Genomic DNA, 22,263 nt, shown 5'->3' on the forward strand with positions numbered 1-22,263 from the left:
AATCAAATTTTTTTAACAAATTCAGAGGCTTTGATGTATTAAGAAAAAAAAAATTGAACTTCTATTGCAAGTTAAATTGAAGAAACATTTAGAATAAGAAAAATAAAATCAATATCATAAATGAATTGTCCTTATCTAAGAAATTAAGAGGAACTTTCGATATGGTACTAAAACAAAACATTTGAGAATTGACTTTTCATGAAGTAACACGTAATCAAAAATTAAAATAAAAAAATTTAGATACAACAATTTGAAAATCTAAGTTAAAAAGGAAAATTAGTTAATTATGGATAGTGCCCCTTTTCTTGTCGATGAAGGGATAAAGTATAATCTTGAAGGTTTAGGTGTTCACACGGAAAAATCAGAGATATGAATATGATGTTTTTTTTTAAATTAAATATGTTTTTCTATTAAAGTAATTGAAATCCAATAAGGGGTAGACAATTTAGCATACTATATATTATCTTTCAATTAATTTAAGGTATATACATGAACATTGGTATTGACATATAAATATCTTGCTCAGAGTTAGTTTATATTATTTTTACAGAGTCAAATTAATGATCCGTTTATTTTACCTACTATTTGTTGTTGTTGTTTGATATTTATTGTTACGGTTTGCTGTTTACTGTTGGAAAATACTGCTTTTTTAAAAAACAGAGGTTTCCTTGCTTTTATAAAAGACTACTTTTTAAGTGTAAAATGCAAATATGAATTCACTAACTAAACACCAAAAACTCTATCTCAAAAGACAAATAAAACCATAAAAAACAACAATCAAATATCCCATAAGTCAAATTAAATAAACTAAGTTCCATTTGGCTCGCTCAATTTATATTAAGAAAATTTAAACTTAAACTATATGATTATGAACAATATAATTTGTATCAAGTTAAAATTCAATCAATTAATTCAACAAGATTCAACAAAATATAATTTTAAATACAAAAACTAACAAAATAACAATATATATATATAAAGTCGGGTTGGGCTAACGATTTGGATTTTGAGATGAATCTCAAGGCCAACTCATTTTATGTGTGGGCTTGGAGTAGACGGAACAAAACATTAAATATGTATCTACGTAGATTCATAGATTTACGAGGTTGCATTAGTAGAAATGATTCCGATTCAATCGGTCAAAAGAAACTAAATGATGAGATTGATTTGTAGCTCATTTCATGCTGATTTGGATTCAAAAAAAGTATGAGATTTGTTGTCATGTTGTTTAAGTTGTACTTTTTAGGATAAATAATTTATTAGTTCTTTTTTTTTACCTAATACACTATTTGGTTCCCATATTTTGAAAAACACATTATAAGATCCTTATCTTTTGTCACTATTAACCCTTTGGTATTTTTGTCCATTTTCTTTTGGATTTTTAACCGTTATATTTGACATAAACAAACATATATAAAATAACAAAGTAACATGGTCATTTTGTATCGTACTATGGATGTCCTGAAATGACCAAATGGTTAATATTAACAAAAGATAGAGATCTTATGATGTGTTTTTCAAAATAGGAAGACTAAACAATGTGTTATATAAAAAGGTGGGGGACTAATGAATTATTTACCCTACTTTTTATGAGTTTTTTTCTCTTTATAGTCTTGTTCTTTTCTTTACGAATCTTGTGTTATGTTTTAACCTATATTTATTCGAGGTTTTATTCCTTACTATTTTCATATTTTAGTTGTACTTTTTCGAACTGACATAAGCATTTTTAAAAATCTAACTCATAAAGAAATGACGATGTGATAAGACTGGCATGTCTATTTTAAGAGACAATTTGTTAACAATTATTAATAGAAAAAAACAACGAAGTAGAAATACAATATTTTAAAAAATAGAAAATACAATGAAACTGAAAGTAGAACGGATAATTTGAAATCTGATTATATCAGTTTCTTTAACATAAATTTAGTCGTAATTGATTATCATATCTCAGGTGCAACAGATACGTGGACAAACTTAAACCGTGAGTAGAAGATATATTTTTCATATTTATCCAACACAATTTATATTTATTGTATAAAAGTAAATCTCTAACATTTGTTTTATTTTTTTATTATATACTTTGGGAAGAAAACTCAAATTTGAAACCTTAGTGAAGCTCTTAACTACTCCAATTAACACATTATTAAATTAAACTATTATATGATTAAGTGAATACATTAGAATTACAAATGTTGAATTATGAGTGAAAATATATATTTTATTTTTTAAAATGTTGTTATTTAATTTGATTTTGGTTTGATAAATCGGGACACGATAAGATGAGTCATGAAATTTGGTGGAATTGAATTGACCAAAATGAAAATGAAGTGAGTATTCGTGTCATGGATGATGATGCAACTCTTTTTCTTCTTGTTTAAATCTCAAAAAAGTATGTTTTACGGATATTTATTTTCATAAAGTAACCACTATTTGTTGATGGATATTATGGTGTCGATAGAATTCCTTTAACTTGGATTTTTATCCTACAATGTCAAGTTGTGACATCAATTATTTAATCCATAATTAATATTCTATATTCAATTCTTCTTTAAAAAAAAGCAGCCCGGTCGCACTACGCGTCCCCGCTGAGCGAGGGTCCGGAGAGGGGTCCCGCCATAAGGGTGTACTGGGGGCAAACCTTCCCCTGCCAATTTATTTGGCAAGAGGCCGCTCCTAAAACTCGAACCCGTGACCTCTTGGTCACACGACAACAACGTTTACTGTTGTGATTTATCATGTCTTAAGACGAAACATTATAAATACAGCAAAAAAAAATTAAGATGAATAGGACTACATATTCATACAAACAACAATTGGTATAAGATTTTTAAAGGGAAAAAATTATAAAAAAAACCCATAAAAGGTACAAATAAAATAAAAGTAAATATATAAATTATATCTTTCTTATAAGTTGAATTCCATTGAAAAACTGATGCAATCCATTATTTATCATGTAGGTTTGTTTGAACATTCGGATCTGAATCATTTCTTTGTGTGCAACAATGCAGATCTATAAATTTACATATATAAGATGAATCTTTTTTGCTCTTACTAAGACTGAAGAAAATATAAATGAAAGAAGTATGACTATAGATATAGATCAGACGGAAAAAGAACTTTAATAAGGTATATAGATTTTAAACTAACAAGAAAATATAAATATGAAGTTAAAAACTAAAATTAAAACATAGATGAGATGAGGAGGAAGGAAGACACGCTTTCTTTAAAGATCTGCTTGTTTTGAGGTTAATTAGTTACCTTACTGGAGAGAAAGGTTAAATGGAGAATAGAGATTTAAATGTTAAATGGAGGTTAATAAGCTACCAAAAACGTCCATTTTAAGTCCAATCAAATTGGTGGGATTTGGAGGTTAAAACCTCACTTCACCTTCCCTTCTATTATTTAATCTTCCTTAACCCCCATCTAAGCAGATCCTAAGGTAACCTAGTTAAAAAGGCTAGAAGAGAGGGAGTTAAAGAAGAAGAAGAAAAAAGAATGAGATGATGGCAGTGGCAACAGTTAGACTTGTCCATGGGTCGGGCTGGACCGGGTTCAGGCCGGACCTATCGAGTTTTTAGCTAAAAATACTCAGTCTAAGCCCAGCTCGCTATTAATTTAGACATGCTTAGACCGGACTGTGCTCGAACTTAAAAATCAAATCCAAACCCAACTCATATAAACCCACCTAAAAGTATATATAATTTTTAATTATAAAAAATAAAATTATACTTAAAATTAAATATTTAGTATAAAAATACATAAATTTATTAATTAATAGACGGACTGGACCGGCTCGTGCTATTTTTATTAATCACAAGTTCGTCCAAAAAATAGATGGGCTTTAGCTGACCTGGACTGGATAGGGTCTAAAATCAATTTTCATTGTCCAAACCCGATCCAAGAGACACATGTCTAGATGGTATTCGGGTGTGTGGACAGGTCTATCGATAGCAGCAGCGATGACACGTGGAGAAGAACTTAGGGGATTTTTCAAGGGAAGGAATGGGGAGTTTCTTTCTCTAAAACTGTCTTGAACCGTCGACATTTTAGTTGTTAGATGCTAGATATAAACCATTATTTTATTCTTTTCGGGAAAAAAATAATTGTTTTATTTATAGGAAAACAACATAGCTCGATATAAGTAATTAAAAAATTACAATCCAAAATTGCATCGGAGTAGTTTGAATCTGCATCTTCAATATCATAGATCGTGATAGAGCAATAGTAGACAGTATTTAAAACTGTTTTTGGTACAACCGCGAGAAACACACTCTATCCACAATGGGCTTCATAATCTTTTTCTTCAGAAATGACTTCATGATATTTCAATCAGTCAAATTTATGTGATTATAGACAAAACTCTTCTATTTTTTCATGAATGAAAACATGATAACACTCATATAGGAAGATATGCTACAACCACTCATAAAGGGAGAAAGAACGAAAAAAATTATAAATAACGAAGAAACTAATAAATCTACCATAGTAGATCAATAAAAAAAACAGTATTTAATAAAGAAAAAGTAAAACAAAGTAAATCAAGATGAGAGTTTTTTTACAGCTAGATTTGGATCTTATTTTTAATCTAAACCATTCTTTTATTAAATAATTAAGTTTTAATTAACCTTTTATTGTTTGGTTACATTAAACATGAACACTTAAGTGGATATGGATGAAGTTAAATATTGAGCTAAGTGATTGAGTGACATTGTAGAATAAGAAAACAATTGTCAAGTCTTCATCATAAGTGAATATATTCATCAATAACTATACACCCATAAAAATTGCAAATTCACTTTGTTAATTGCCATATTAAGCATGATGTTGGAAATTTTGTATTATTACAAATTGGGCCAATGGAAAGCCCAATATTTTAAGAAACTGGGCCTCACTTCATTCACATTTTCTAGCCCAATTAACAAAATGGGTCCATCTGGAGCACTCTTTCATCTATATATATATAATATAAAACAATAACGATGGAGCTGAGGTGTCGCCTTCTCATTTTTTGTTGATTAAAAATAATATCATTTATTTATGTTTTTCTTTTAATAAAAGATATTGATTAAATCATTTTGAATTTCATTGATTAAATCATTTTGAATTTCGATTTTTTTGCATTTTGGATTAAAAATATTTGGATGAGTGAACTGAAATTACACCAAAACCGTGCCTATCTATTATATATAGAATTATATAGAATTGTCATTGTAATTTAAAAAAAAAAATTGTTATTGCTCCCTGTACAAGAAATCAAAACTTACTAGAATAAAATATAAGATTTATAGATTATATATAGATTATGGACCATATAAATTAGGGTACATGGTTCATAATTTATATTTCAGAATCTAAGGTTCATAATTAGGTTCTATTCTAGGATTTATATTTTAGGGTTAAATGTTTATAAATTAAGATTTAGGGTTTATATTTTAGTGTCTAAAATTAACATAAAAATATATTTTTAACATATAAAATAAAAATAAAATAAAATTATATTGAACATATTCATCTCTAAAGTCAGTTGTGCTGGTCTTGCATAGTCTACTTATTGATCTTATTAACTAATCAGCCTAGCGTATTGTATTAGCAGAATATTTGGTGATACTTGATATAGTTGCAATCAATCTCTACAAGGAAGATGCAGATCTTCGTTAAAACCCTAACAAATAGAGCAGTGATACCAATGACAATGACAATGTCAAGGCCAAGACCAATACATTGAAGATATTATTTTTCTTGCAGAGATTTTACTATCTATTTTCTTTCTTATGATATGTTTGGTTCCTCATTGTAATTAGTTTCAATATTTGTCAATCAATTAATCTGATATTTGAATAGTTATTCCACCGCAAGATGGGTGCACCTTGGTTGATTACAATACACAGAAAGGTTTGCTCTTTATTTACATTATCAATATTTAAGTTGATTTGAGCTTACTATTTCGTATAAAGAAAAAGAAATAAGAATAACTTTTTTTTATCTGGTACACAGAATTGACTCTTGAAGGAGGCTATTGCATCCTTTTATTTTGCTGGTTAGGATTTCTCTATTGGTGGTATTAGATCATTTTTATTTCATATTTCCTAGGAGTAGTTGTTTTTCCTATTTTAATACTGAAATGACATTTTTTTTCCAATTGTAGCCAAGTGGAATTGTTTTGTCAAAGTCTGTGTGATTGGCAATTTTGGGTTTGTCCAAATCCTAACCTTTGAGATATGATTAGGAGTGGCAATTTCGGTTTGTCAAAAATAATGTTATGTATTTAATTGAATTGAAAATTTCAGGATGAAGTTGCAATCTCTTAAATGTGTATCAGATTTATAAGTGTTGGTGGATTTTCATAGGTTGAGGAATTTTTAAATGTTGAACAGAGATGCTAAATCATTTGGATTTTTTAGGAGTTTTCTTATTAGACTACAATAAAATTTTAATTTTTATATGCTAAATCATTTTGGCTCTATGATTTTTCAGCCGCTCAAATCATGTGAACATCAGCCTATGTTTGATATTGGCTGCATGTTTAATTACAAAAAGTATCTCACTTAATTTAGCTATCTTTATGTCTGAGATCTCAAAGCTTCCTTTCTCTATTGTTCTTTTCTCAGGGTGTTTATCTCACTTATCAAAACAATATTCATGGAAGATGAAGATTAGTTACAGAGAAAGCTTTGGAAGGGAGAAGAAGAAGGAGACTCTTGAGTTTCCAGGACAAAGTGAACTCAATGACTATCTTCCCTAAATAAAAGAAATCAAGTTGATCTTTGAGTTACAAGGGTAATTCGGTCAATGCACAACAAATAAGGGCATTTTGTTTTTTTTCCCAATGATAGCACATTCTAGAAGTAGTCCATCTCCTTATGATAGTCCCTCCTTCATCCAATCCATCCTCAAACAAATCAACACCATCCATTTAATCAAGATTATCACAGGGCTCATCTTTGGACACTTGTCTTGTCCTTTTTATTTTCTTACCCATCAATTGTGCTTAGAGAGCACCTAGAACAATATAAAAATGTAATAGTTAGTAAGTTTTAATTTAATGAGAAAGTAATTAATCCTTTGATTCCCTCATTCAATTTATTATGGTATCAGAGCAAACACTAAATTAAAAGGCTATCCTTTTACTTACCCATTATGGCTGGTCCGATGATCACATCCAGCAGCCCGTACCATCTTCCCCAAAACGAGACGTCGGCGCTGTCTCTGGTCTCGGAGGTTCTCACCGGACCAAACTATCATCAATGGTCTAGAGTTGTCAAGGTAGCTTTAATGTCCAAGAACAAATTTGCGTTTGTAGATGGAACCATCACAGCACCTGCACTCGAAGACAACATGTTCAATGAATGGGAGAGATGTAACAACATGGTTATATCCTGGTTACATCATGCTGTCTCACCTACCATTGCGAGAAGCATAATGTGGCTCGATAAGGCGGAACAGGTCTGGGCAGATCTGAAAGAGCGATTCGCGCAGACGGATTCATTGCGGATACTCGAGCTGCGGAGGGAAATACATAGCATGAAGCAAGGAAATGGAAGTGTCACTGAATACTATACCAACTTGAAAGTTTTACAAGATGAGTTGATGAACCTGAGACCAATGTCGAAGTGTGTTTGCATACATGCGTGTAGCTGTAATGCTTTCAAGGCCTTGCGTGATCAACAAGACGCGGACCAGGTTATCACCTTCCTTCAAGGGCTAAATGAGTCGTATTCTACTATCTGTTCGCAGATCTTATTGATCGAACCAATCCCCTCCTTGAACAAGACATATGCCCTCGCCATACAGCATGAAAGGCAGCTTGGGCTTACCCCTGCAAAAGGAAATGAAGGAAATGAAAGCAGCATGTTCGCATGATTTACTAACACAAACGGCAAACAGGGCAGACAGAACAATCCAAGGAATAACAATCGCAAAAGCAATGGCAAAAATTCATCCCTATGCACCTATTGTGGCAACACAGGACACACAGAAGAGATATGTTTCAAAAAGCATGGCTATCCGCCCAACTATGGCAACAGAAACAAGAATCCTTTCAGAACAAATCAACCCAGGGCAAACTCAGCAGTGAATCAAAGCAAAGATGAAGACTCGGGAGAGGAAGATAACAGGCAAGCAAACTTAGAACCATTCACTCTAACCAAAGATCAGTACCAAACACTTGTTGCCCTATTGCCAATGAATCATTAAGGAAAGACTCCGGCCTCGGGCAGCAGCGTCAATACATTTGTTAAGGGAGACAGTTCTGGTAAAAGCTTTAACCCTAACTTTGTCTCATCATGCTAGATAATTGACACATGGGCTATAGATCATATCATTTGTGATAAACAAATGTACAGTTCATATAGCAAAATTGAAAAATGCTGGGTAAACTTGCCAAATGGAGAAAGGGTCAAGGCAGAATATATTGGCACTGTGAACTTAAAACCACAGCTTGTTTTACATAATGCTTTGTGTATACCTGCATTTGATTACAATCTTATATCGACTAGTAAGTTATTGAGTACTAGTGGACTGTGCGTTGTGATAACGGGGTCGATGTGTGTGATACAGGACACAACAAGTTGGAAGAAGATTGGCTTGGCTAGAGAGCATGGAGGCCTTTATTACTTGGAATATCCGTTACCAAATACTATTTCTGTTTTTTCAATTAAAGCCAGTATGTGGCATTTACGTTTTGGTCATCCCTCTCATGAGAGGTTGAAGGACCTCAACCTATCATGTAATGATTTTGATTCTTCTAAAGAAATACCATGTGACATTTGTCAAAAGGTTAAGCAGAAGAAAATACCATTTTCATTAAGTCATAGCATAGCAAAAGAATGCTTCGACCTAATACATGTAGATATATGGGGTCCAACGCAGGAATCACACTCACATAAGAAATACTTTCTAACCATATTTGACGATCACAGTAGGTATACATGGGTTACATTAATGCAAACAAAGGGGGAATCAAGCACAACACTACAACAATTCTGCAAGTATGTCAGTCGACAATTTAACAAAAATGTAAAGACAATACGGACGGACAACGACCCTGAGTTCATCATGAAGGATTTTTACGTCAACAATGGAATCATACATCAAACATCGTGTCCAGAGACACCACAACAGAACGGAAGAGTGGAAAGAAAACATCAAGATATCATGAATACCACAAGGGCAATTATGTTCCAAAGCTCACTACCTAAGGATTTCTGGCCAGAGGCAGTCAATCATGCGGTCTATCTCATAAACAGACTATCGTCTGCACCAATTCAGGGGCAAACACCTTATGAGCGCATATATGGGGAAATGCTAGCATAGAAGACTTGAAAGTCTTTGGGTGCTTAGCATATGCTTCGACATTGGACAGGCACAAAAGTAAATTCACAGAAAGAGCAGTGAAGTGTGTTTTCTTGGGGTACATATATGGCATCAAAGGCTACAAGCTTTTAAACCTTAGCACTAACATTGTTTTCTTTTCTAGGCATGTCAAATTCTTTGAGGATTTTTTTCCTTTTTCAGAAGAAAACCAGAAAGCAGAAATACCATGTTACAGTGAGGAAGAATTAGATTCACTTCACAGAGCATGCATGAGTGAAGATGAAGAGGAATCATACAACACAGAACCATAGCAAGAAATGCCAGAAACAACACAACATGTTGATGAGATATAAGAGATTGAAGAAAATCATGAACAAGCATAGGCAACATTGCATGAAAATCAACAAGAAAACACAAGACCACAAAGAACAAGGAGGCTTCCGACCTATCTTAGGGATTATCATTTGGCGCTAGCACAGGGTTCCACTTTGCCATGCCTCACCAACTCTCCACATGCCTTGTCCAAGCACCTTTCTTATGAAAGGCTCTCTCCAGCCAAAAGGGCCTTCACCATTAATCTCACATGTCACCGTGAACCTGCAACATACCAAGAAGCCAAGTCAGAAAAGAACTGGGTGGATGCAATGAATAGAGAACTAGCGGCTTTGGAAACAAACCAGACTTGGAAGTTGGTTACCTTGCCTGAAAATAAAAGACCTATGGGCTGTCGGTGGGTCTATAAAATCAAGCACAAGGCTGACAGGAGCATCGCAAGGTTCAAAGCTAGATTAGTGGCAAAGGGATACACACAGTAAGAGGGAGTGGATTTCACAGCCACCTTCGCCCCTGTAGCAAAATTCACAACAATCAGAACACTTCTAACAGTGGCTATTTCAAAGAATTGGCATATACATCAATTGGATATAGACAACGCTTACTTACATGGGGAGTTGAGCGAAGATGTCTACATGACAATGCCACCAGGGATGACTCCACAGCACCCATGGCAAGTGTGCAAGCTCAACAAGGCTCTTTATGGGCTTAGCCAAGCGGGCAGGCAGTGGAACGCCAAGCTTACGGCCACCATCAAAGAGATAGGCTTCACTCAGTCGGTCGCAGACCCATCGTTATTCATGAAGGGAGAAACAGAACAGGTAACCATGCTGTTAATATATGTGGATGATGTGGTCCTCGCAGGAAATGACATGCAAATGATCAACTAGGCCAAGAAGCACCTAAATGATGCGTTTAGCATCAAGGATCTCGGAACCATACACTATTTCTTAGGCTTTGAGTTCTCTCGCAACAGCTAGGGGCTCCACATGTCACAAAGAAAATATGTATTAGAACTAATACAAGACATGGGGTTCATAGACTGTAAACCAGCCTCATCCCCGGCCTTACCAAATTATAAACCAAGCCAAAATAGCAAAATTCTTCCAAAAAAACACACCATACAGACAGTTGATAGGGAAATTACTCTATCTCACGCATACAAGACCAGATATCACCTATATAGTGAACCAGCTATCCCAACATCTCATGCAACCAACCATGGAAGATCAAAACAGAGCAGATAGAGTGCTACGTTACCTCAAAGGGACGATTGGCCTGGGTTTGTTTTTCTCTGCATGCAACGATCTACAGCTACAGGCCTTCACGAACTCAGACTGGGCCACCTGCCATGAAACACGGAAATCAATCACCGGATATGCCGTCTTCCTCGGATCGGCTCTAATCTCTTGGAGATCGAAGAAACAGAACACCGTCTCCAGATCTTCCTCGGAATCAGAATATAGGGCCATGGCCTCAACGTCTTGTGAGCTTCACTGGCTGGCGAATCTCTTGCGAGATATGAGAACACCGCCGACGGCGGCTTCTCTTTTGTTCTGCGATAATACTTCGGCCATGCATATAGCCCAGAATCCGGTGTTTCACGAACGGACGAAACACATAGACATTGATTGTCATGTGATTCGAGAGCGCGTTCAAGCTGGCCTGGTTCGCCTGATGCCGATTCCCTCCGCTTTGCAACTAGCAGATCTCTTCACCAAAGCTCAACATTCACCACAGCTGAGGTTTTTGATTAGCAAACTAGGCTTGCGAAATTTATGCCAAGCATAGTTTGAGGGAAGGTATCAAGCTTATCAAAACAATATCCATGGAAGATGAAGATTAGTTATCTTTGAGTTACAAGGGTAATTCGGTCAATGCACAATAAATAAGGGCATCTTGTTTTTTTCCCCAATGATAGCACATTCTAGAAGTAGTCCATCTCCTTATGATAGTCCCTCCTTCATCCAATCCATCCTCAAACAAATCAACACCATCCATTTAATCAAGATTATCATAAGGCTCATCTTTGGACACTTGTCTTGTCCTTTTTATTTTCTTACCCATCAAGTTTGCTTGAAGAGCACACCTAGAATAATATAAAAATGTAATAGTTAGTAAGTTTTAATTTAATGAGAAAGTAATTAATCCTTTGATTCCTCATTCAATTTATTACTAATATTGTTCACGAATATGTTGAACTATATGGCATTCCAACGGCTGTTAATCGAGGAGGAAACTCTACGTGGATAATTCAGTCAACTTGTGCCACTGTCCATAATTATGGAATGTCATGTCATCAAATTGTTATTGAATCAGTGGACTAGCCAACATTACTCTATATATTTTGAAGCTTTTGTGGGAATTGCTTCATAAGCTCAAAAAATGTTAATATTTAATTTTCACACATTTAAAGAATATACTATTTACTGTTAACAGTAAGTTAATGATGTCTATTCGATTCTTTTTTTTTCTTCGGATGCAGGGTTGTTTTGTTGAGGGCATGTGTTAATAATTTTATTTTTTCTTGGGTTGTTTTTTTGGATTGTTCTAATAGGTTTTTGCTGCATTTTTTTATGTTGGTGAATAGCAATAAAGTTATTGAAAAAAAAGATATTTTTCCATTTTTTTATTTAATTTAGTTCCTAAATTTGTTTTTGTACATTATTATCAATTAAATTCTCTTAAAACAGTTAAATTTTATATGATATTTTTTCTTCTTTCCAAATGATCATTATTATTCAGTTCAAATGATTATGAATAAATATGATCAAGAAGTATAATTTGTTACTTATATAGAGTTTTTTTTTGATAGTGTTAATTATATAGAGTTATTTAAAATTAAACTTTCTCAAATTAAACACCGTTTTCACTCTAAATTTTAGAGTTTTCTACCAAGGGTAAAGGCTATACTTACTTTGTTTTTGACAAAGTAAACCTTATTTTGTGTGTTTTTACCATTGGATTAATTTTATACTCCATCATCCAATGGTGAAAACACATCAAGTAATGATACTTTGTCAAAAACAAAGTAACCATAGAAGACACCTTCTACCAAGTACTTATTTTGTCAAGTATTGTCAATAACAAGTATATATAAGTATCAGTTTTGTTACATGCACCTTAATGAGCATGTAAAATTTACTCATTCACCATTAGATCTAGGCTTATTAGAATCCTAAGGTGCATGTGAACATTCCTAAGTATCAATATATCATTACGCGGTCAACTATTGTCTTTCAATAATATTTTGTTCTTAAAATTAATATAAAATTAATATTTTAATTTTATAAATACTTTATTTTAAAATTGTTAAATATTGTAAGTAACAAAATTAAATATATAAGTATGCTTAATTTACATTTTATAATATTTATTTTCATTTTAGAAAAGTAATATATATATATATATATATATATATATATATATATATATATATATATATATATATATATATTCGCGCAAATGCGCGGGTTAAAAACTAGTTTGTTTTTATTTTGGGTTTTTTATAAGAAAACAAGAAAATATTAATTATTTAAAAGAAATTTACATAGAAATTTACTTTTAAAAACTTATCTACAATTATTTTAAAAACTTATCTACATTATGTCAAATGATATTTTAAATTATATGAAACTAATAAAATCATTATTTTTAATATATTTTAAGAATTAAAGTTTATAAATTAAAGATTTAGGATATATTTACTAAGGTTTAGAATTTATTGATTTAATTCTAATTTTTTTAAATTAGAGTATAAAATTATATTTTATAGAAAATAATAACATATTGAAAATTAATTTTGATGAAATGACTTAATTGTAATTTTATAACCAATTGTGATATTCATGTAAAAAAGCCCTTATTTAAATTATAAGTAGATCACATTACTAAAGTTAATTCCAAATATGTCATTTGTTTTCTATATGCCATAAATAAAGTATAATTTTATACTCTAATTTATAAATTCTAGATCCCAATCTGTAAATCTTAAACCCTAAAAAATATCTTAAACTCATAATCTTAGTCTTTAAAATATATTAAAAATAATAATTTAATTAGTTTAATGTAATTTAAATTATTACTCGACAAAGTTGAGGATAATCCTTAAAAAGTGATTTTCTATGTAAATTTTTTTTTTGAAAGGCTCTTTCATTTGTTTTTCAAGAAAACGAATTTATTTTCTATAACTGTCAAGAAAGATAAGAAAAATAATTGTGCTACTTCTATTTCGAGAAAGTAAAGGAACAAGAAAGAGAATAAAATATTATATTATATTATAATAATAATAATAATAATTACACTTACACACTATGTGACAGTACTACACTTGTGTGACTCTACTACACTTGTAACAGCAACACTTACATATAGGTCATCCCACATTGTAGACAAACGACTAACATAAACCACCATTATCTCAGTTTTTCCCTACTTACCCTCTCTCAATTATGTTTTAATTAACAAATGCAAGTGCCGTTTACCATACAAAACTTGTTTTTAAGATTGTTCCACAGTGCATCATCGTATTCTCTAAATTTCGATCGAAAGGATGACTCAATGGTATTGATTAGCCACGACACCAGTATCGAATACACAACCACCCAATTCTCAAGTTTCTCCTCTATTGTAGGCTTTGTCATCCTCCCTTCCACAAATCCGAATTTCCTTTTTGCCTCTAGCGAGGCACAAACATCTCTCACACATTCATCATAGTTTTCACCACACAATTGAAGCGGAGTAATGATGTTTTCCAGATAATCACTTGATGATCTGTCATATCGAGCTTCTTGTCACCATCCCCTTTCTTTGCTTCCTCTATGCCAACCATGATCTCTCGTGGAGGATATAAGACTTTATTTCCTAGGATCTCCTTATCGCTCTGATGCCATGAAAAACTGATTTTCTGTCATGTTTATTCACAATAATCAAGCATATAAATACATATAATGTAGGTGCGAATCCTTGCTCTCCAAGGCTAAAGATCTAATTACCTAAAACACAATAACTCTATTAAGGAAGAATATGTATATCTCACATACTCTTATTTAGTCACAATAAATAATGTTGTAATATAATACAAATTGGGCCAATAAAAGCCCAATATTTTAAGAAACTGGGCCTAACTTCATTCACATTTCTAGCCCAATTAACAAAATGGGCCCATCTCCAAATGGAATTGTTTTCATTCGTTTTGAAAGAAACGGAATCATTTTCTCTAGCAATTGAGAAAGAGAGGGAAAAGTAGTTTACTACTTCTGTTTTGGGAACTAAACCCAGGTAAACTAGGAATTCATCTCTGTTTGGTCTCTGAGAAAGTGAAGGAAACAAGAAAGACAGAATAGTTTTCTTTTCAACGTTTTTCTTATACTGTAAGTGTGTGAAATCACTGTGATAGAGAACTATTATTTTAATGCACATCAGGTGTTTGATGAAAAGCGTGTGTATGTTGGTTTTCATTTTCAACTTCCAGTTGGTTATTCTTGAGCTTGAAAACATTTCTGATTGTATTTATCAAGACTTAAAGCATTAATTTGATGATATTTGCTCTAATTTAGACGGTGGTGGTTACCACCTCAAGTTCAGTTTCTTCTCAATTTTTGTTTTTATAGTTATCGAATCACTCTCCATCTCTGAGCTCCAACTGTCTCTTCCTGCTAACATAGATAGTTCTTTTGGTCATTTTTATGTTTCCTTTTCTTCCAGACGTTCTAACCAATTTTCCAGCGGATGAGGAGAAAAGGGGTTTATAATTAGCGCGGAGCTTTAAGATTGCACTGTAATTTAGGATTTTTGAGTCGAAGAAGTGTTGTGCGTCAAGTTGGCTACGGATTACGAGCCCTATGATAGCAGTGGTGAGTTCAACTCTCCAAGATCAAATACGGTTCTTCCTATATCTTATTGTGTTGTGTATTGGTTTTGAAACTTTTTTTTTTTAATGAATTAGCGGTAAAAGTTTCCATCATATGTTACTAGCATTGCTAATTTTCTCGCTTCCTGAAATTGAAGCTGCAAATTAACCAGTTGTTCTGATTGGAATGCAAATTTAGGGTTTCTGAGTTTCACTTTGAGTAAATTACTGTGAATTGGATTAATGATTTGTGGTTTGAGTTTGGCTCGTAATGTGATTTAGGGCCCGTTTGGCTACTTGTTGTTTGCTGTTCGCCTTTCGAAAAGGCTACTTTTACTAAAAGCAGAGATTCTCTGTTTTTGTAAAAAACTACTTTTCAGCTCTAAAGGCAAACAAGAGTCGTCTAACCAAATACTTAAAACTCCGCTTTTTAAAGTGAAAAGGCAACATGAGGTGAAAAGTAGGTAACCAAACACTCTCTTAATGTGATATATAGAATTTGTTTTCTTTTTTCATTTTACAGGTGGAGAAAAACTTTATGACATGGTATTTCTCTGCAATTAGGTATCAACTAATTTTGTCAAGTGATATCAATAATTTAGTCAGTGTTCTAGCCTGCAGTCTAAATTGGTGCATATGTCATTTAAAGATATATGTTAGGGGTAAATATTACAGAATAATAGGTCAGGAGCCATCTGCAAACATTTTGTATAGGTCGGGAGGCCAAATAGTGCTTTAAGCCAAATGGAATTATTTTCACTGGTTATTGGGGAAGTGATAGAAACAAACAACTGAGGTATTCTTCTCAATCCAAACAGTAAACAAACAAGATAATATGAATATAGGAGCTGTTATTGTATTAATCCGAATTAAGGAATAAAAGAACAGGATAAGCTAGCCTCCCATGAAGAGAACTCTCCCCTCTCTGCTCAAAGCACAGCCCTGCTGAAAAGCAGAAAATACATAACAAAACCAGCCTGCCTGCCTCCCTTCCCATACGTTACTCCAATAGCAAAAGATGCCTACCCCTGCCAGCTCACTAGTACTAGGTTATAACTTATAACTGTCCTCCTACATACCCCTACTCTTAACCAACTGATGATGAATCCCCATTATGCCCCTGTAAAGTTCTCTTCTTCTGTTTTTGGGAACTAAACCCAGGTAAAATAGGATTCATTTCTGTTTGGTTTCTGAGAAAGTGAAGAAAAGAAGGAAGAGAGAATAGTTTTATGTTAGTGTGTGAAATGACTGTGCTAAAAACTAAAAAGTTAATTCTTTGAATGCACATCAGGTATTTGATGAAAAGCATGTGTATGTTGGTTTTCAACTTTCACTTGCTTATTCTTGAGTTTTGTAATCTCTCTGTTCATATTATGAATTGGGTATTGCATCTCGCAGCCTAAACTGAGAAAGTTCTCGAGCTGGTGATAAGATAATGGCTGCAACTAAGCCCCGGGCAAGTAGCTTCACTCGTAACATATCGTCAGTAGCATCGCCTCAGACTCCTGGAATCAAGTGTGGTCCCAATGGCACATTCTTTATCTCCTCTGGGATATCTGATCTTGATAGTAATTTTCTGCATTGTTTACTTTTACTTTCTCTTATATATATATATATATATATATATATAATTGATGGGAATCAACAGCACGTGTTACCTTTTACTTGAAAGTTGTTTTCCTCTTCCTAATAGAAAGTAACTTTTTTGTGTTTTTCCAATGTTTAGAGATACTTGGTGGTGGTCTTCCTCTTGGAAGTTTAGTTATGTTGATGGAGGATGCAGAAGCACCTCATCACATGCTTTTGTTGAGGAATTTTATGTCTCAAGGACTAGTTCAAAATCAACCCCTTCTTTACGCTAGTCCATCTAAAGACCCAAGAGGATTTTTGGGCACATTGCCTAGTCCATCGTCACCGAAAGATGAGAAATTGCGTAAGCAAGATACAGAACAGGTTCTTCCTGTACCCAATTCTATATGTTAATTTTCTCCTGGATTTCATTTTATTTTTGAAGTTAGTTTAGTGTTGTATCTGATATCTTCACATATTGCAGGAGAAAGCGCTTAGAATTGCTTGGCAGTACAAGAAATATTTTGGTGAAAATCAGCAGAGTTTTGATAGTTACAAAGGTTAAAGATCGTTTCTCTCCTTTTTCTCCTTGTCATTTATAGATTTAGTAAGCTGATACTGCTTCCTGTTATTGGGTTATATTGAATGATGAGTAGTTTGAAATAATTAATTAACTAAATTCTTCCTGAGCAAACACAACCACAGATTATATATGTGATTTCAGCACTTGTTTGATATGCATTCGAGCTGTTTTTTCTTCGCGAGGGTTAGTTTAGTCTGCATCTTTTTATTTTCTTTAAAAAATAAAATCTAATGCTTGTCTGCTTGAAGAGGGATGTTAATTTATGTTTTGGGCCTTCTTAGCGCTCTGCATTTTTAAGGTAGTAACATTGTACGCCCCTCTCAGTTTTGATTTTTTCTTTGAAACATCATCTAATTCTGTGGTCTCAGTTGAGCAGACTTATTATCCACCTTTATAAATTATTTTAATTTTAATGCAGATAATAAGCAAGAGTTCTGCAATGACTTTGACTTGCGAAAGCCGCTGGAGAGGCAATTTTTCAGCGGGCAGCGTGTGGATTGTGTTGGTCTCAAAGATTCCCCTAGTCTTGGCACTATGAGAGACAGCTGCACTACATTTTTAGCTCAGTTTCCTCGGTAAAATCAAATATTCTCTTGATCAGTAATCTTATGCAAATAATATCTGGTTTATCACAAAATGCTCATACTGTAAAATGTGTGACGTACGATATGCTCATTGATAATCTTGGCTGCTAGTTTGTGCATGTGCTTGAATATGTAGGACAGTGCATTTTAGAAAGAGATTGAATGATTTCTTTTGTGAATTACTTTAAGCGAGGTATATGAATATATTTATTTCTATTTGTTGCCTTTTCTTTTTCCCCTTGAACAAACATGGTAAAATGCTGTTGGCCATGTCTGTTACAGTGTGAGTGGAGCTCAAAATATATAATTGTTACAAATTAGCATGTCCAATCTTGCGCTACTTGCTTGTCATCAGTATTGCTTGGGTCTAAAATGGAATAAGTAACTTCCTGAATCTGTCAAGATACTAGTGCCTGTCCAACTTCTATGTCCATTCATCTGAAAGTTCCGTATTTTTACTTGTTTGATTAGCCTTGTGAAGTTGTGATTAAAGCTATTGCTGTATATGCTCACACACAGTTCTTGCTATCTATTTGTTATTGTTGCCAGAAACGAGGGCAGGATTTCTTCCATTGGTCGCATTGCGGTTCAGTCATTATGTGCTCCTCAGTGTGAATACTCCAACATGGTCTCTGACTGTTATTTTTCGCTCTCCTCTTATCATCCTAAGGCTTGTCGGAGATTAATATAAGATATATGATTGGGCTTCTAAGGGCATCACAGACATGTTATTTAAAAAAATAAATAAATAATGAGGTGCCGGGACTCGAACCCCCGACCATTTGGTCCTAGAGGCTCTGATACCATGTCATGGAACCGTTTTAACCAAAAGCTCAAGCTAATAGTTAAGGCCCAATCGTATATCTTATATTAATCTCCGACAAGGCTCTGCAACTTAAATGACATTTGTGTTAAACTTTTTACTTGCTTTTAAACTGTTTGTCGCTGTAAGAACATTTCCTTGTATTTTGCCCCTTCTCATACCATTTAATTCATATTCATCACATTTCATTGAAATTTGCAGGAATGGGGTGTACTTTCCTTCATCAGCTCTTTGAAAAGCATGCTACGATCTGCAAATGCGGTTGCTATCATCACCTTTCCACCTTCTCTTCTTTCAGAGCCATTCTGTAAAAGATTGCAGCACATGGCAGACATATTACTTTCTGTCAAAGCAATTCCAGGTTAATTTCGATATTACATGTACTGTTGCACTGGAATTGTGTTTCAAACTTCTTTAGCAATTCTCTCCTGCATAGTTATCAAAGTCGTGCCTCACTCAAAAGATGCTAGGCTCCAAGAATGTCGTCTGAGAAGCCAAAAGGTGGGCTCTGTTCAAGAAGCTCGTCTAGGCTCAAATTTAGAAGCTATACATTGTTTTTTAGGGTTCCAAGTTAAAAATAGGATGTTTTAATCTCAGCCCTTTCCTATATATATGATCTATGGTTGATTTAAATTAGAATCAAAAGAAATAAATAAAAAAGGAAAGAAGATTTGGACGGAGGAAACATAGCAAAGAACAAAATAGAAAAACTCTGTTCCATTTTGAAGAGTTTAGAAATATCGCAAATGGAGACTGTAATCTTGACACTTGATGAAAAGTAGTTATTAGAATGTTAGTCAATTAACTTAGGATTTGGTTGAACTTTAGTCTTTAGATTTAGTCTTTAAATTGGCAGGGGAAGGCTTGCCCCAGTACACCCTTGTGGTGGGACCCCTCCCCGGACCCTCGCTCAGCGGGGACGCGTAGTGCGACCGGGCCGCCCTTTTATTATGATTATGGAAGAGTTAGGCCCTGTTCTTTGTTACTTAATTTCAGTATCAATCAGTTCAGTAATTTATCATTACTTATTATAATTATAATTATTTTTTATAATTATTTATTATTATTAGAACCATTATTATTTTTATAAGCTTTTTATTTTAATTATTGCTATTTTTAAAGAATTATATTATTATTTCAGTTCAGTTGCATTCAATTCAGTTCAGTTTTTTTCGGTCATTAATTTGGAACTTATTTCATACATTTTATGATTATTTGAATATATAACACATTTTAGAAATGTTAATTGTTGTTATTTATGATTTATATGTTATCTTTCTTTAGTACGCCTTGCGTTGTGTCGCTCAAGTGTGTGCCTGAGCCAGGTCCCCATTGCGCCTTTAATGACCATGCTCTCCTGGTTTCTTTCAGATGATGACAAGGAATTGGCAAAGCTCCTAACCGGTTACCAAGACATGGTTGGCTTCCTTAACATACACAAAGTAGTGCGAATCAATACTCAGGTACTCGACTAGTGTCCTTCAGTGCAAATATATTCAATCTGCAGGACTTGAACTAAACTTGACTTATACGAAAGACCTGTTTCAGTTTTGCTTTGTGTTTCTTGTTTCAAATTGATAGGTTCCTGTGATTCTTGAGGCAACAACGTACTCGATAAAGCTTCACAAGCGTAGGTTTCTAGTTTTAGAATGTTTAAATCAAGCTCCTATTGATGGTTCAAGTGGAAGTTCATATGGCACGTCTGGTAGTTGTTCCTCAAAAAATGTGACTCTTGATTTTTAGTAACACTGCCATTCGACTGGGAAACGAGAATTCAGGTGACACTGAGACCAGCCAGTGATTCCGAGAACGAAGTACTGATCCTGTTTCCAGAAATCTTCATATACCATTTTCATTTGTTGATCCATCATATAATCCCATTCTGTATCTTTGAACTCACCTTGAACAATAGAAACAATTTGTGCCGGTTCTCCAAACGCCATTTGTATGGAATTCTTAACATCAGTTCATAACTTTGTGTGGCAAGGCGAGTTCTGCAGTGGATTTCGGAATATACGAAGAACTTGAAGTTTGAATTGTGATTATAACTGTTGCCATATAAAAGAACATTGCAGAGCTGTAGTGTTCTCTGTAATATTCGTGCATCTGTATGATTTAATGTTGTGAAATCCTATTATTTGCTCCTTTGCTTTGTTTTTTTTTTTTTGCAATACTCTATATTATTGATAGTAATCATACCGTATATTATAGATCACATCACATAATCAATGATACAATAATTTGGTTCGACTCATAGTTTCAAATGAATAGGCCAACAGCTTGAGACAATTATTGACATTTACTAAGAAATGAAGTCAACTTTTAAAGCTGTATATAAATCACATGAAGATGATAATCTGTTTTAACACTCCTACCTCCAAATAAATCCAGCCAATACCTTGAGACAAGTATTGGCATTTAATATATATATATTTTTATAGTTTTTATGATTTCTCTCTCGGTATGTTAAAGATTCGGATTTGGGATCTAATTTAAGCAGTGACGGATCCAGGATTTGAGGGAGAGGGGGCAAAACTCTATGTAATTTTTTTTAGACAAAATAGCATTAATTAAAAAAAATATACTTTAGTACATAATTGCTATTCGATACAAAATGTCTTAAAATAAAAAAAACTTCTAATGCTAAGTAGATCGACGATTATGAGGTGGCAATTGATATCTATGATCCTTGAAAACGATCTGCTGCCTCTACCTATATTGCTTCGTTTTAGGGTTAAGGTGCAAAAATACCCCTAACATTTCGGGTCAGGAGCAATTTTATCCCTAACGTCTAATATGGTGCAATTTTACCCCTAATGTTTGTAGCCAAGAGCAATTTACCCATAACGTTAATAAATTGGATCAATTTCATACACGATTATAAAATACAGTCATTTTTTTCTTTATTTTGCACCAATTGCATATCAATTTGTTCTAAAAAAAAAAGGATATAATGTTTTTTTTTTTGTAATTTAATAATAAAATTAGAGATTATATTTATAAATTCGGTGAATTTTTTGAATTGTTTTGTCTAATTCGTACAAAAGACAATATATTTTTAATATATTTTTCTTATTTTTTTCACATCCCAACATATGTTTGTGATTTGTTACTGATAAAATAACGTATGTGTGAAGTGTAGATGACAAGATTCATGACCGAGAAGACAATTTGATGAATTATTTCTCAAATTGACCTAGTTTATCAA

The 22,263-nt window shown here is 33.4% G+C and overlaps 1 protein-coding gene across 2 annotated transcripts; it reads left to right on the plus strand.

The window, feature by feature from the left end:
* The first annotated feature begins 14,794 nt into the window (after positions 1-14,794).
* LOC136228015 (elongator complex protein 4) lies at positions 14,795-21,200 on the plus strand. Of its 2 annotated transcripts, none has more exons than XM_066016845.1 (10): positions 14,795-14,925; positions 15,352-15,500; positions 16,895-17,064; positions 17,223-17,449; positions 17,550-17,625; positions 18,067-18,223; positions 18,782-18,860; positions 19,257-19,416; positions 20,427-20,518; positions 20,637-21,200. In XM_066016845.1, exons 3-10 carry the CDS (start codon positions 16,932-16,934, stop codon positions 20,796-20,798), a joined length of 1,086 nt encoding a protein of 361 aa, XP_065872917.1. In that variant the 5' UTR covers positions 14,795-14,925; positions 15,352-15,500; positions 16,895-16,931; the 3' UTR covers positions 20,799-21,200. The 2 variants fall into 2 exon arrangements, with proteins under 2 accessions (XP_065872917.1, XP_065872916.1); XM_066016844.1 differs by having other exon boundaries at positions 14,861-15,017.
* Positions 21,201-22,263: the final 1,063 nt, after the last annotated feature.

This window comes from Euphorbia lathyris, chromosome 4, assembly GCF_963576675.1.
Source record: "Euphorbia lathyris chromosome 4, ddEupLath1.1, whole genome shotgun sequence".
Lineage (NCBI taxonomy): Eukaryota > Viridiplantae > Streptophyta > Magnoliopsida > Malpighiales > Euphorbiaceae > Euphorbia > Euphorbia lathyris.

Coding starts and splice junctions, on each gene's coding strand:
- LOC136228015 (XM_066016845.1), top strand. CDS start 16,932: ATGGCTGCAACTAAGCCCCGGGCAAGTAGCTTCACTCGTAACATATCG. Junction 17,626..18,066: donor GAGTTTTGATAGTTACAAAG/GTTAAAGATCGT, acceptor ATTTTAATGCAG/ATAATAAGCAAGAGTTCTGC. Junction 19,417..20,426: donor TTCTGTCAAAGCAATTCCAG/GTTAATTTCGAT, acceptor GGTTTCTTTCAG/ATGATGACAAGGAATTGGCA.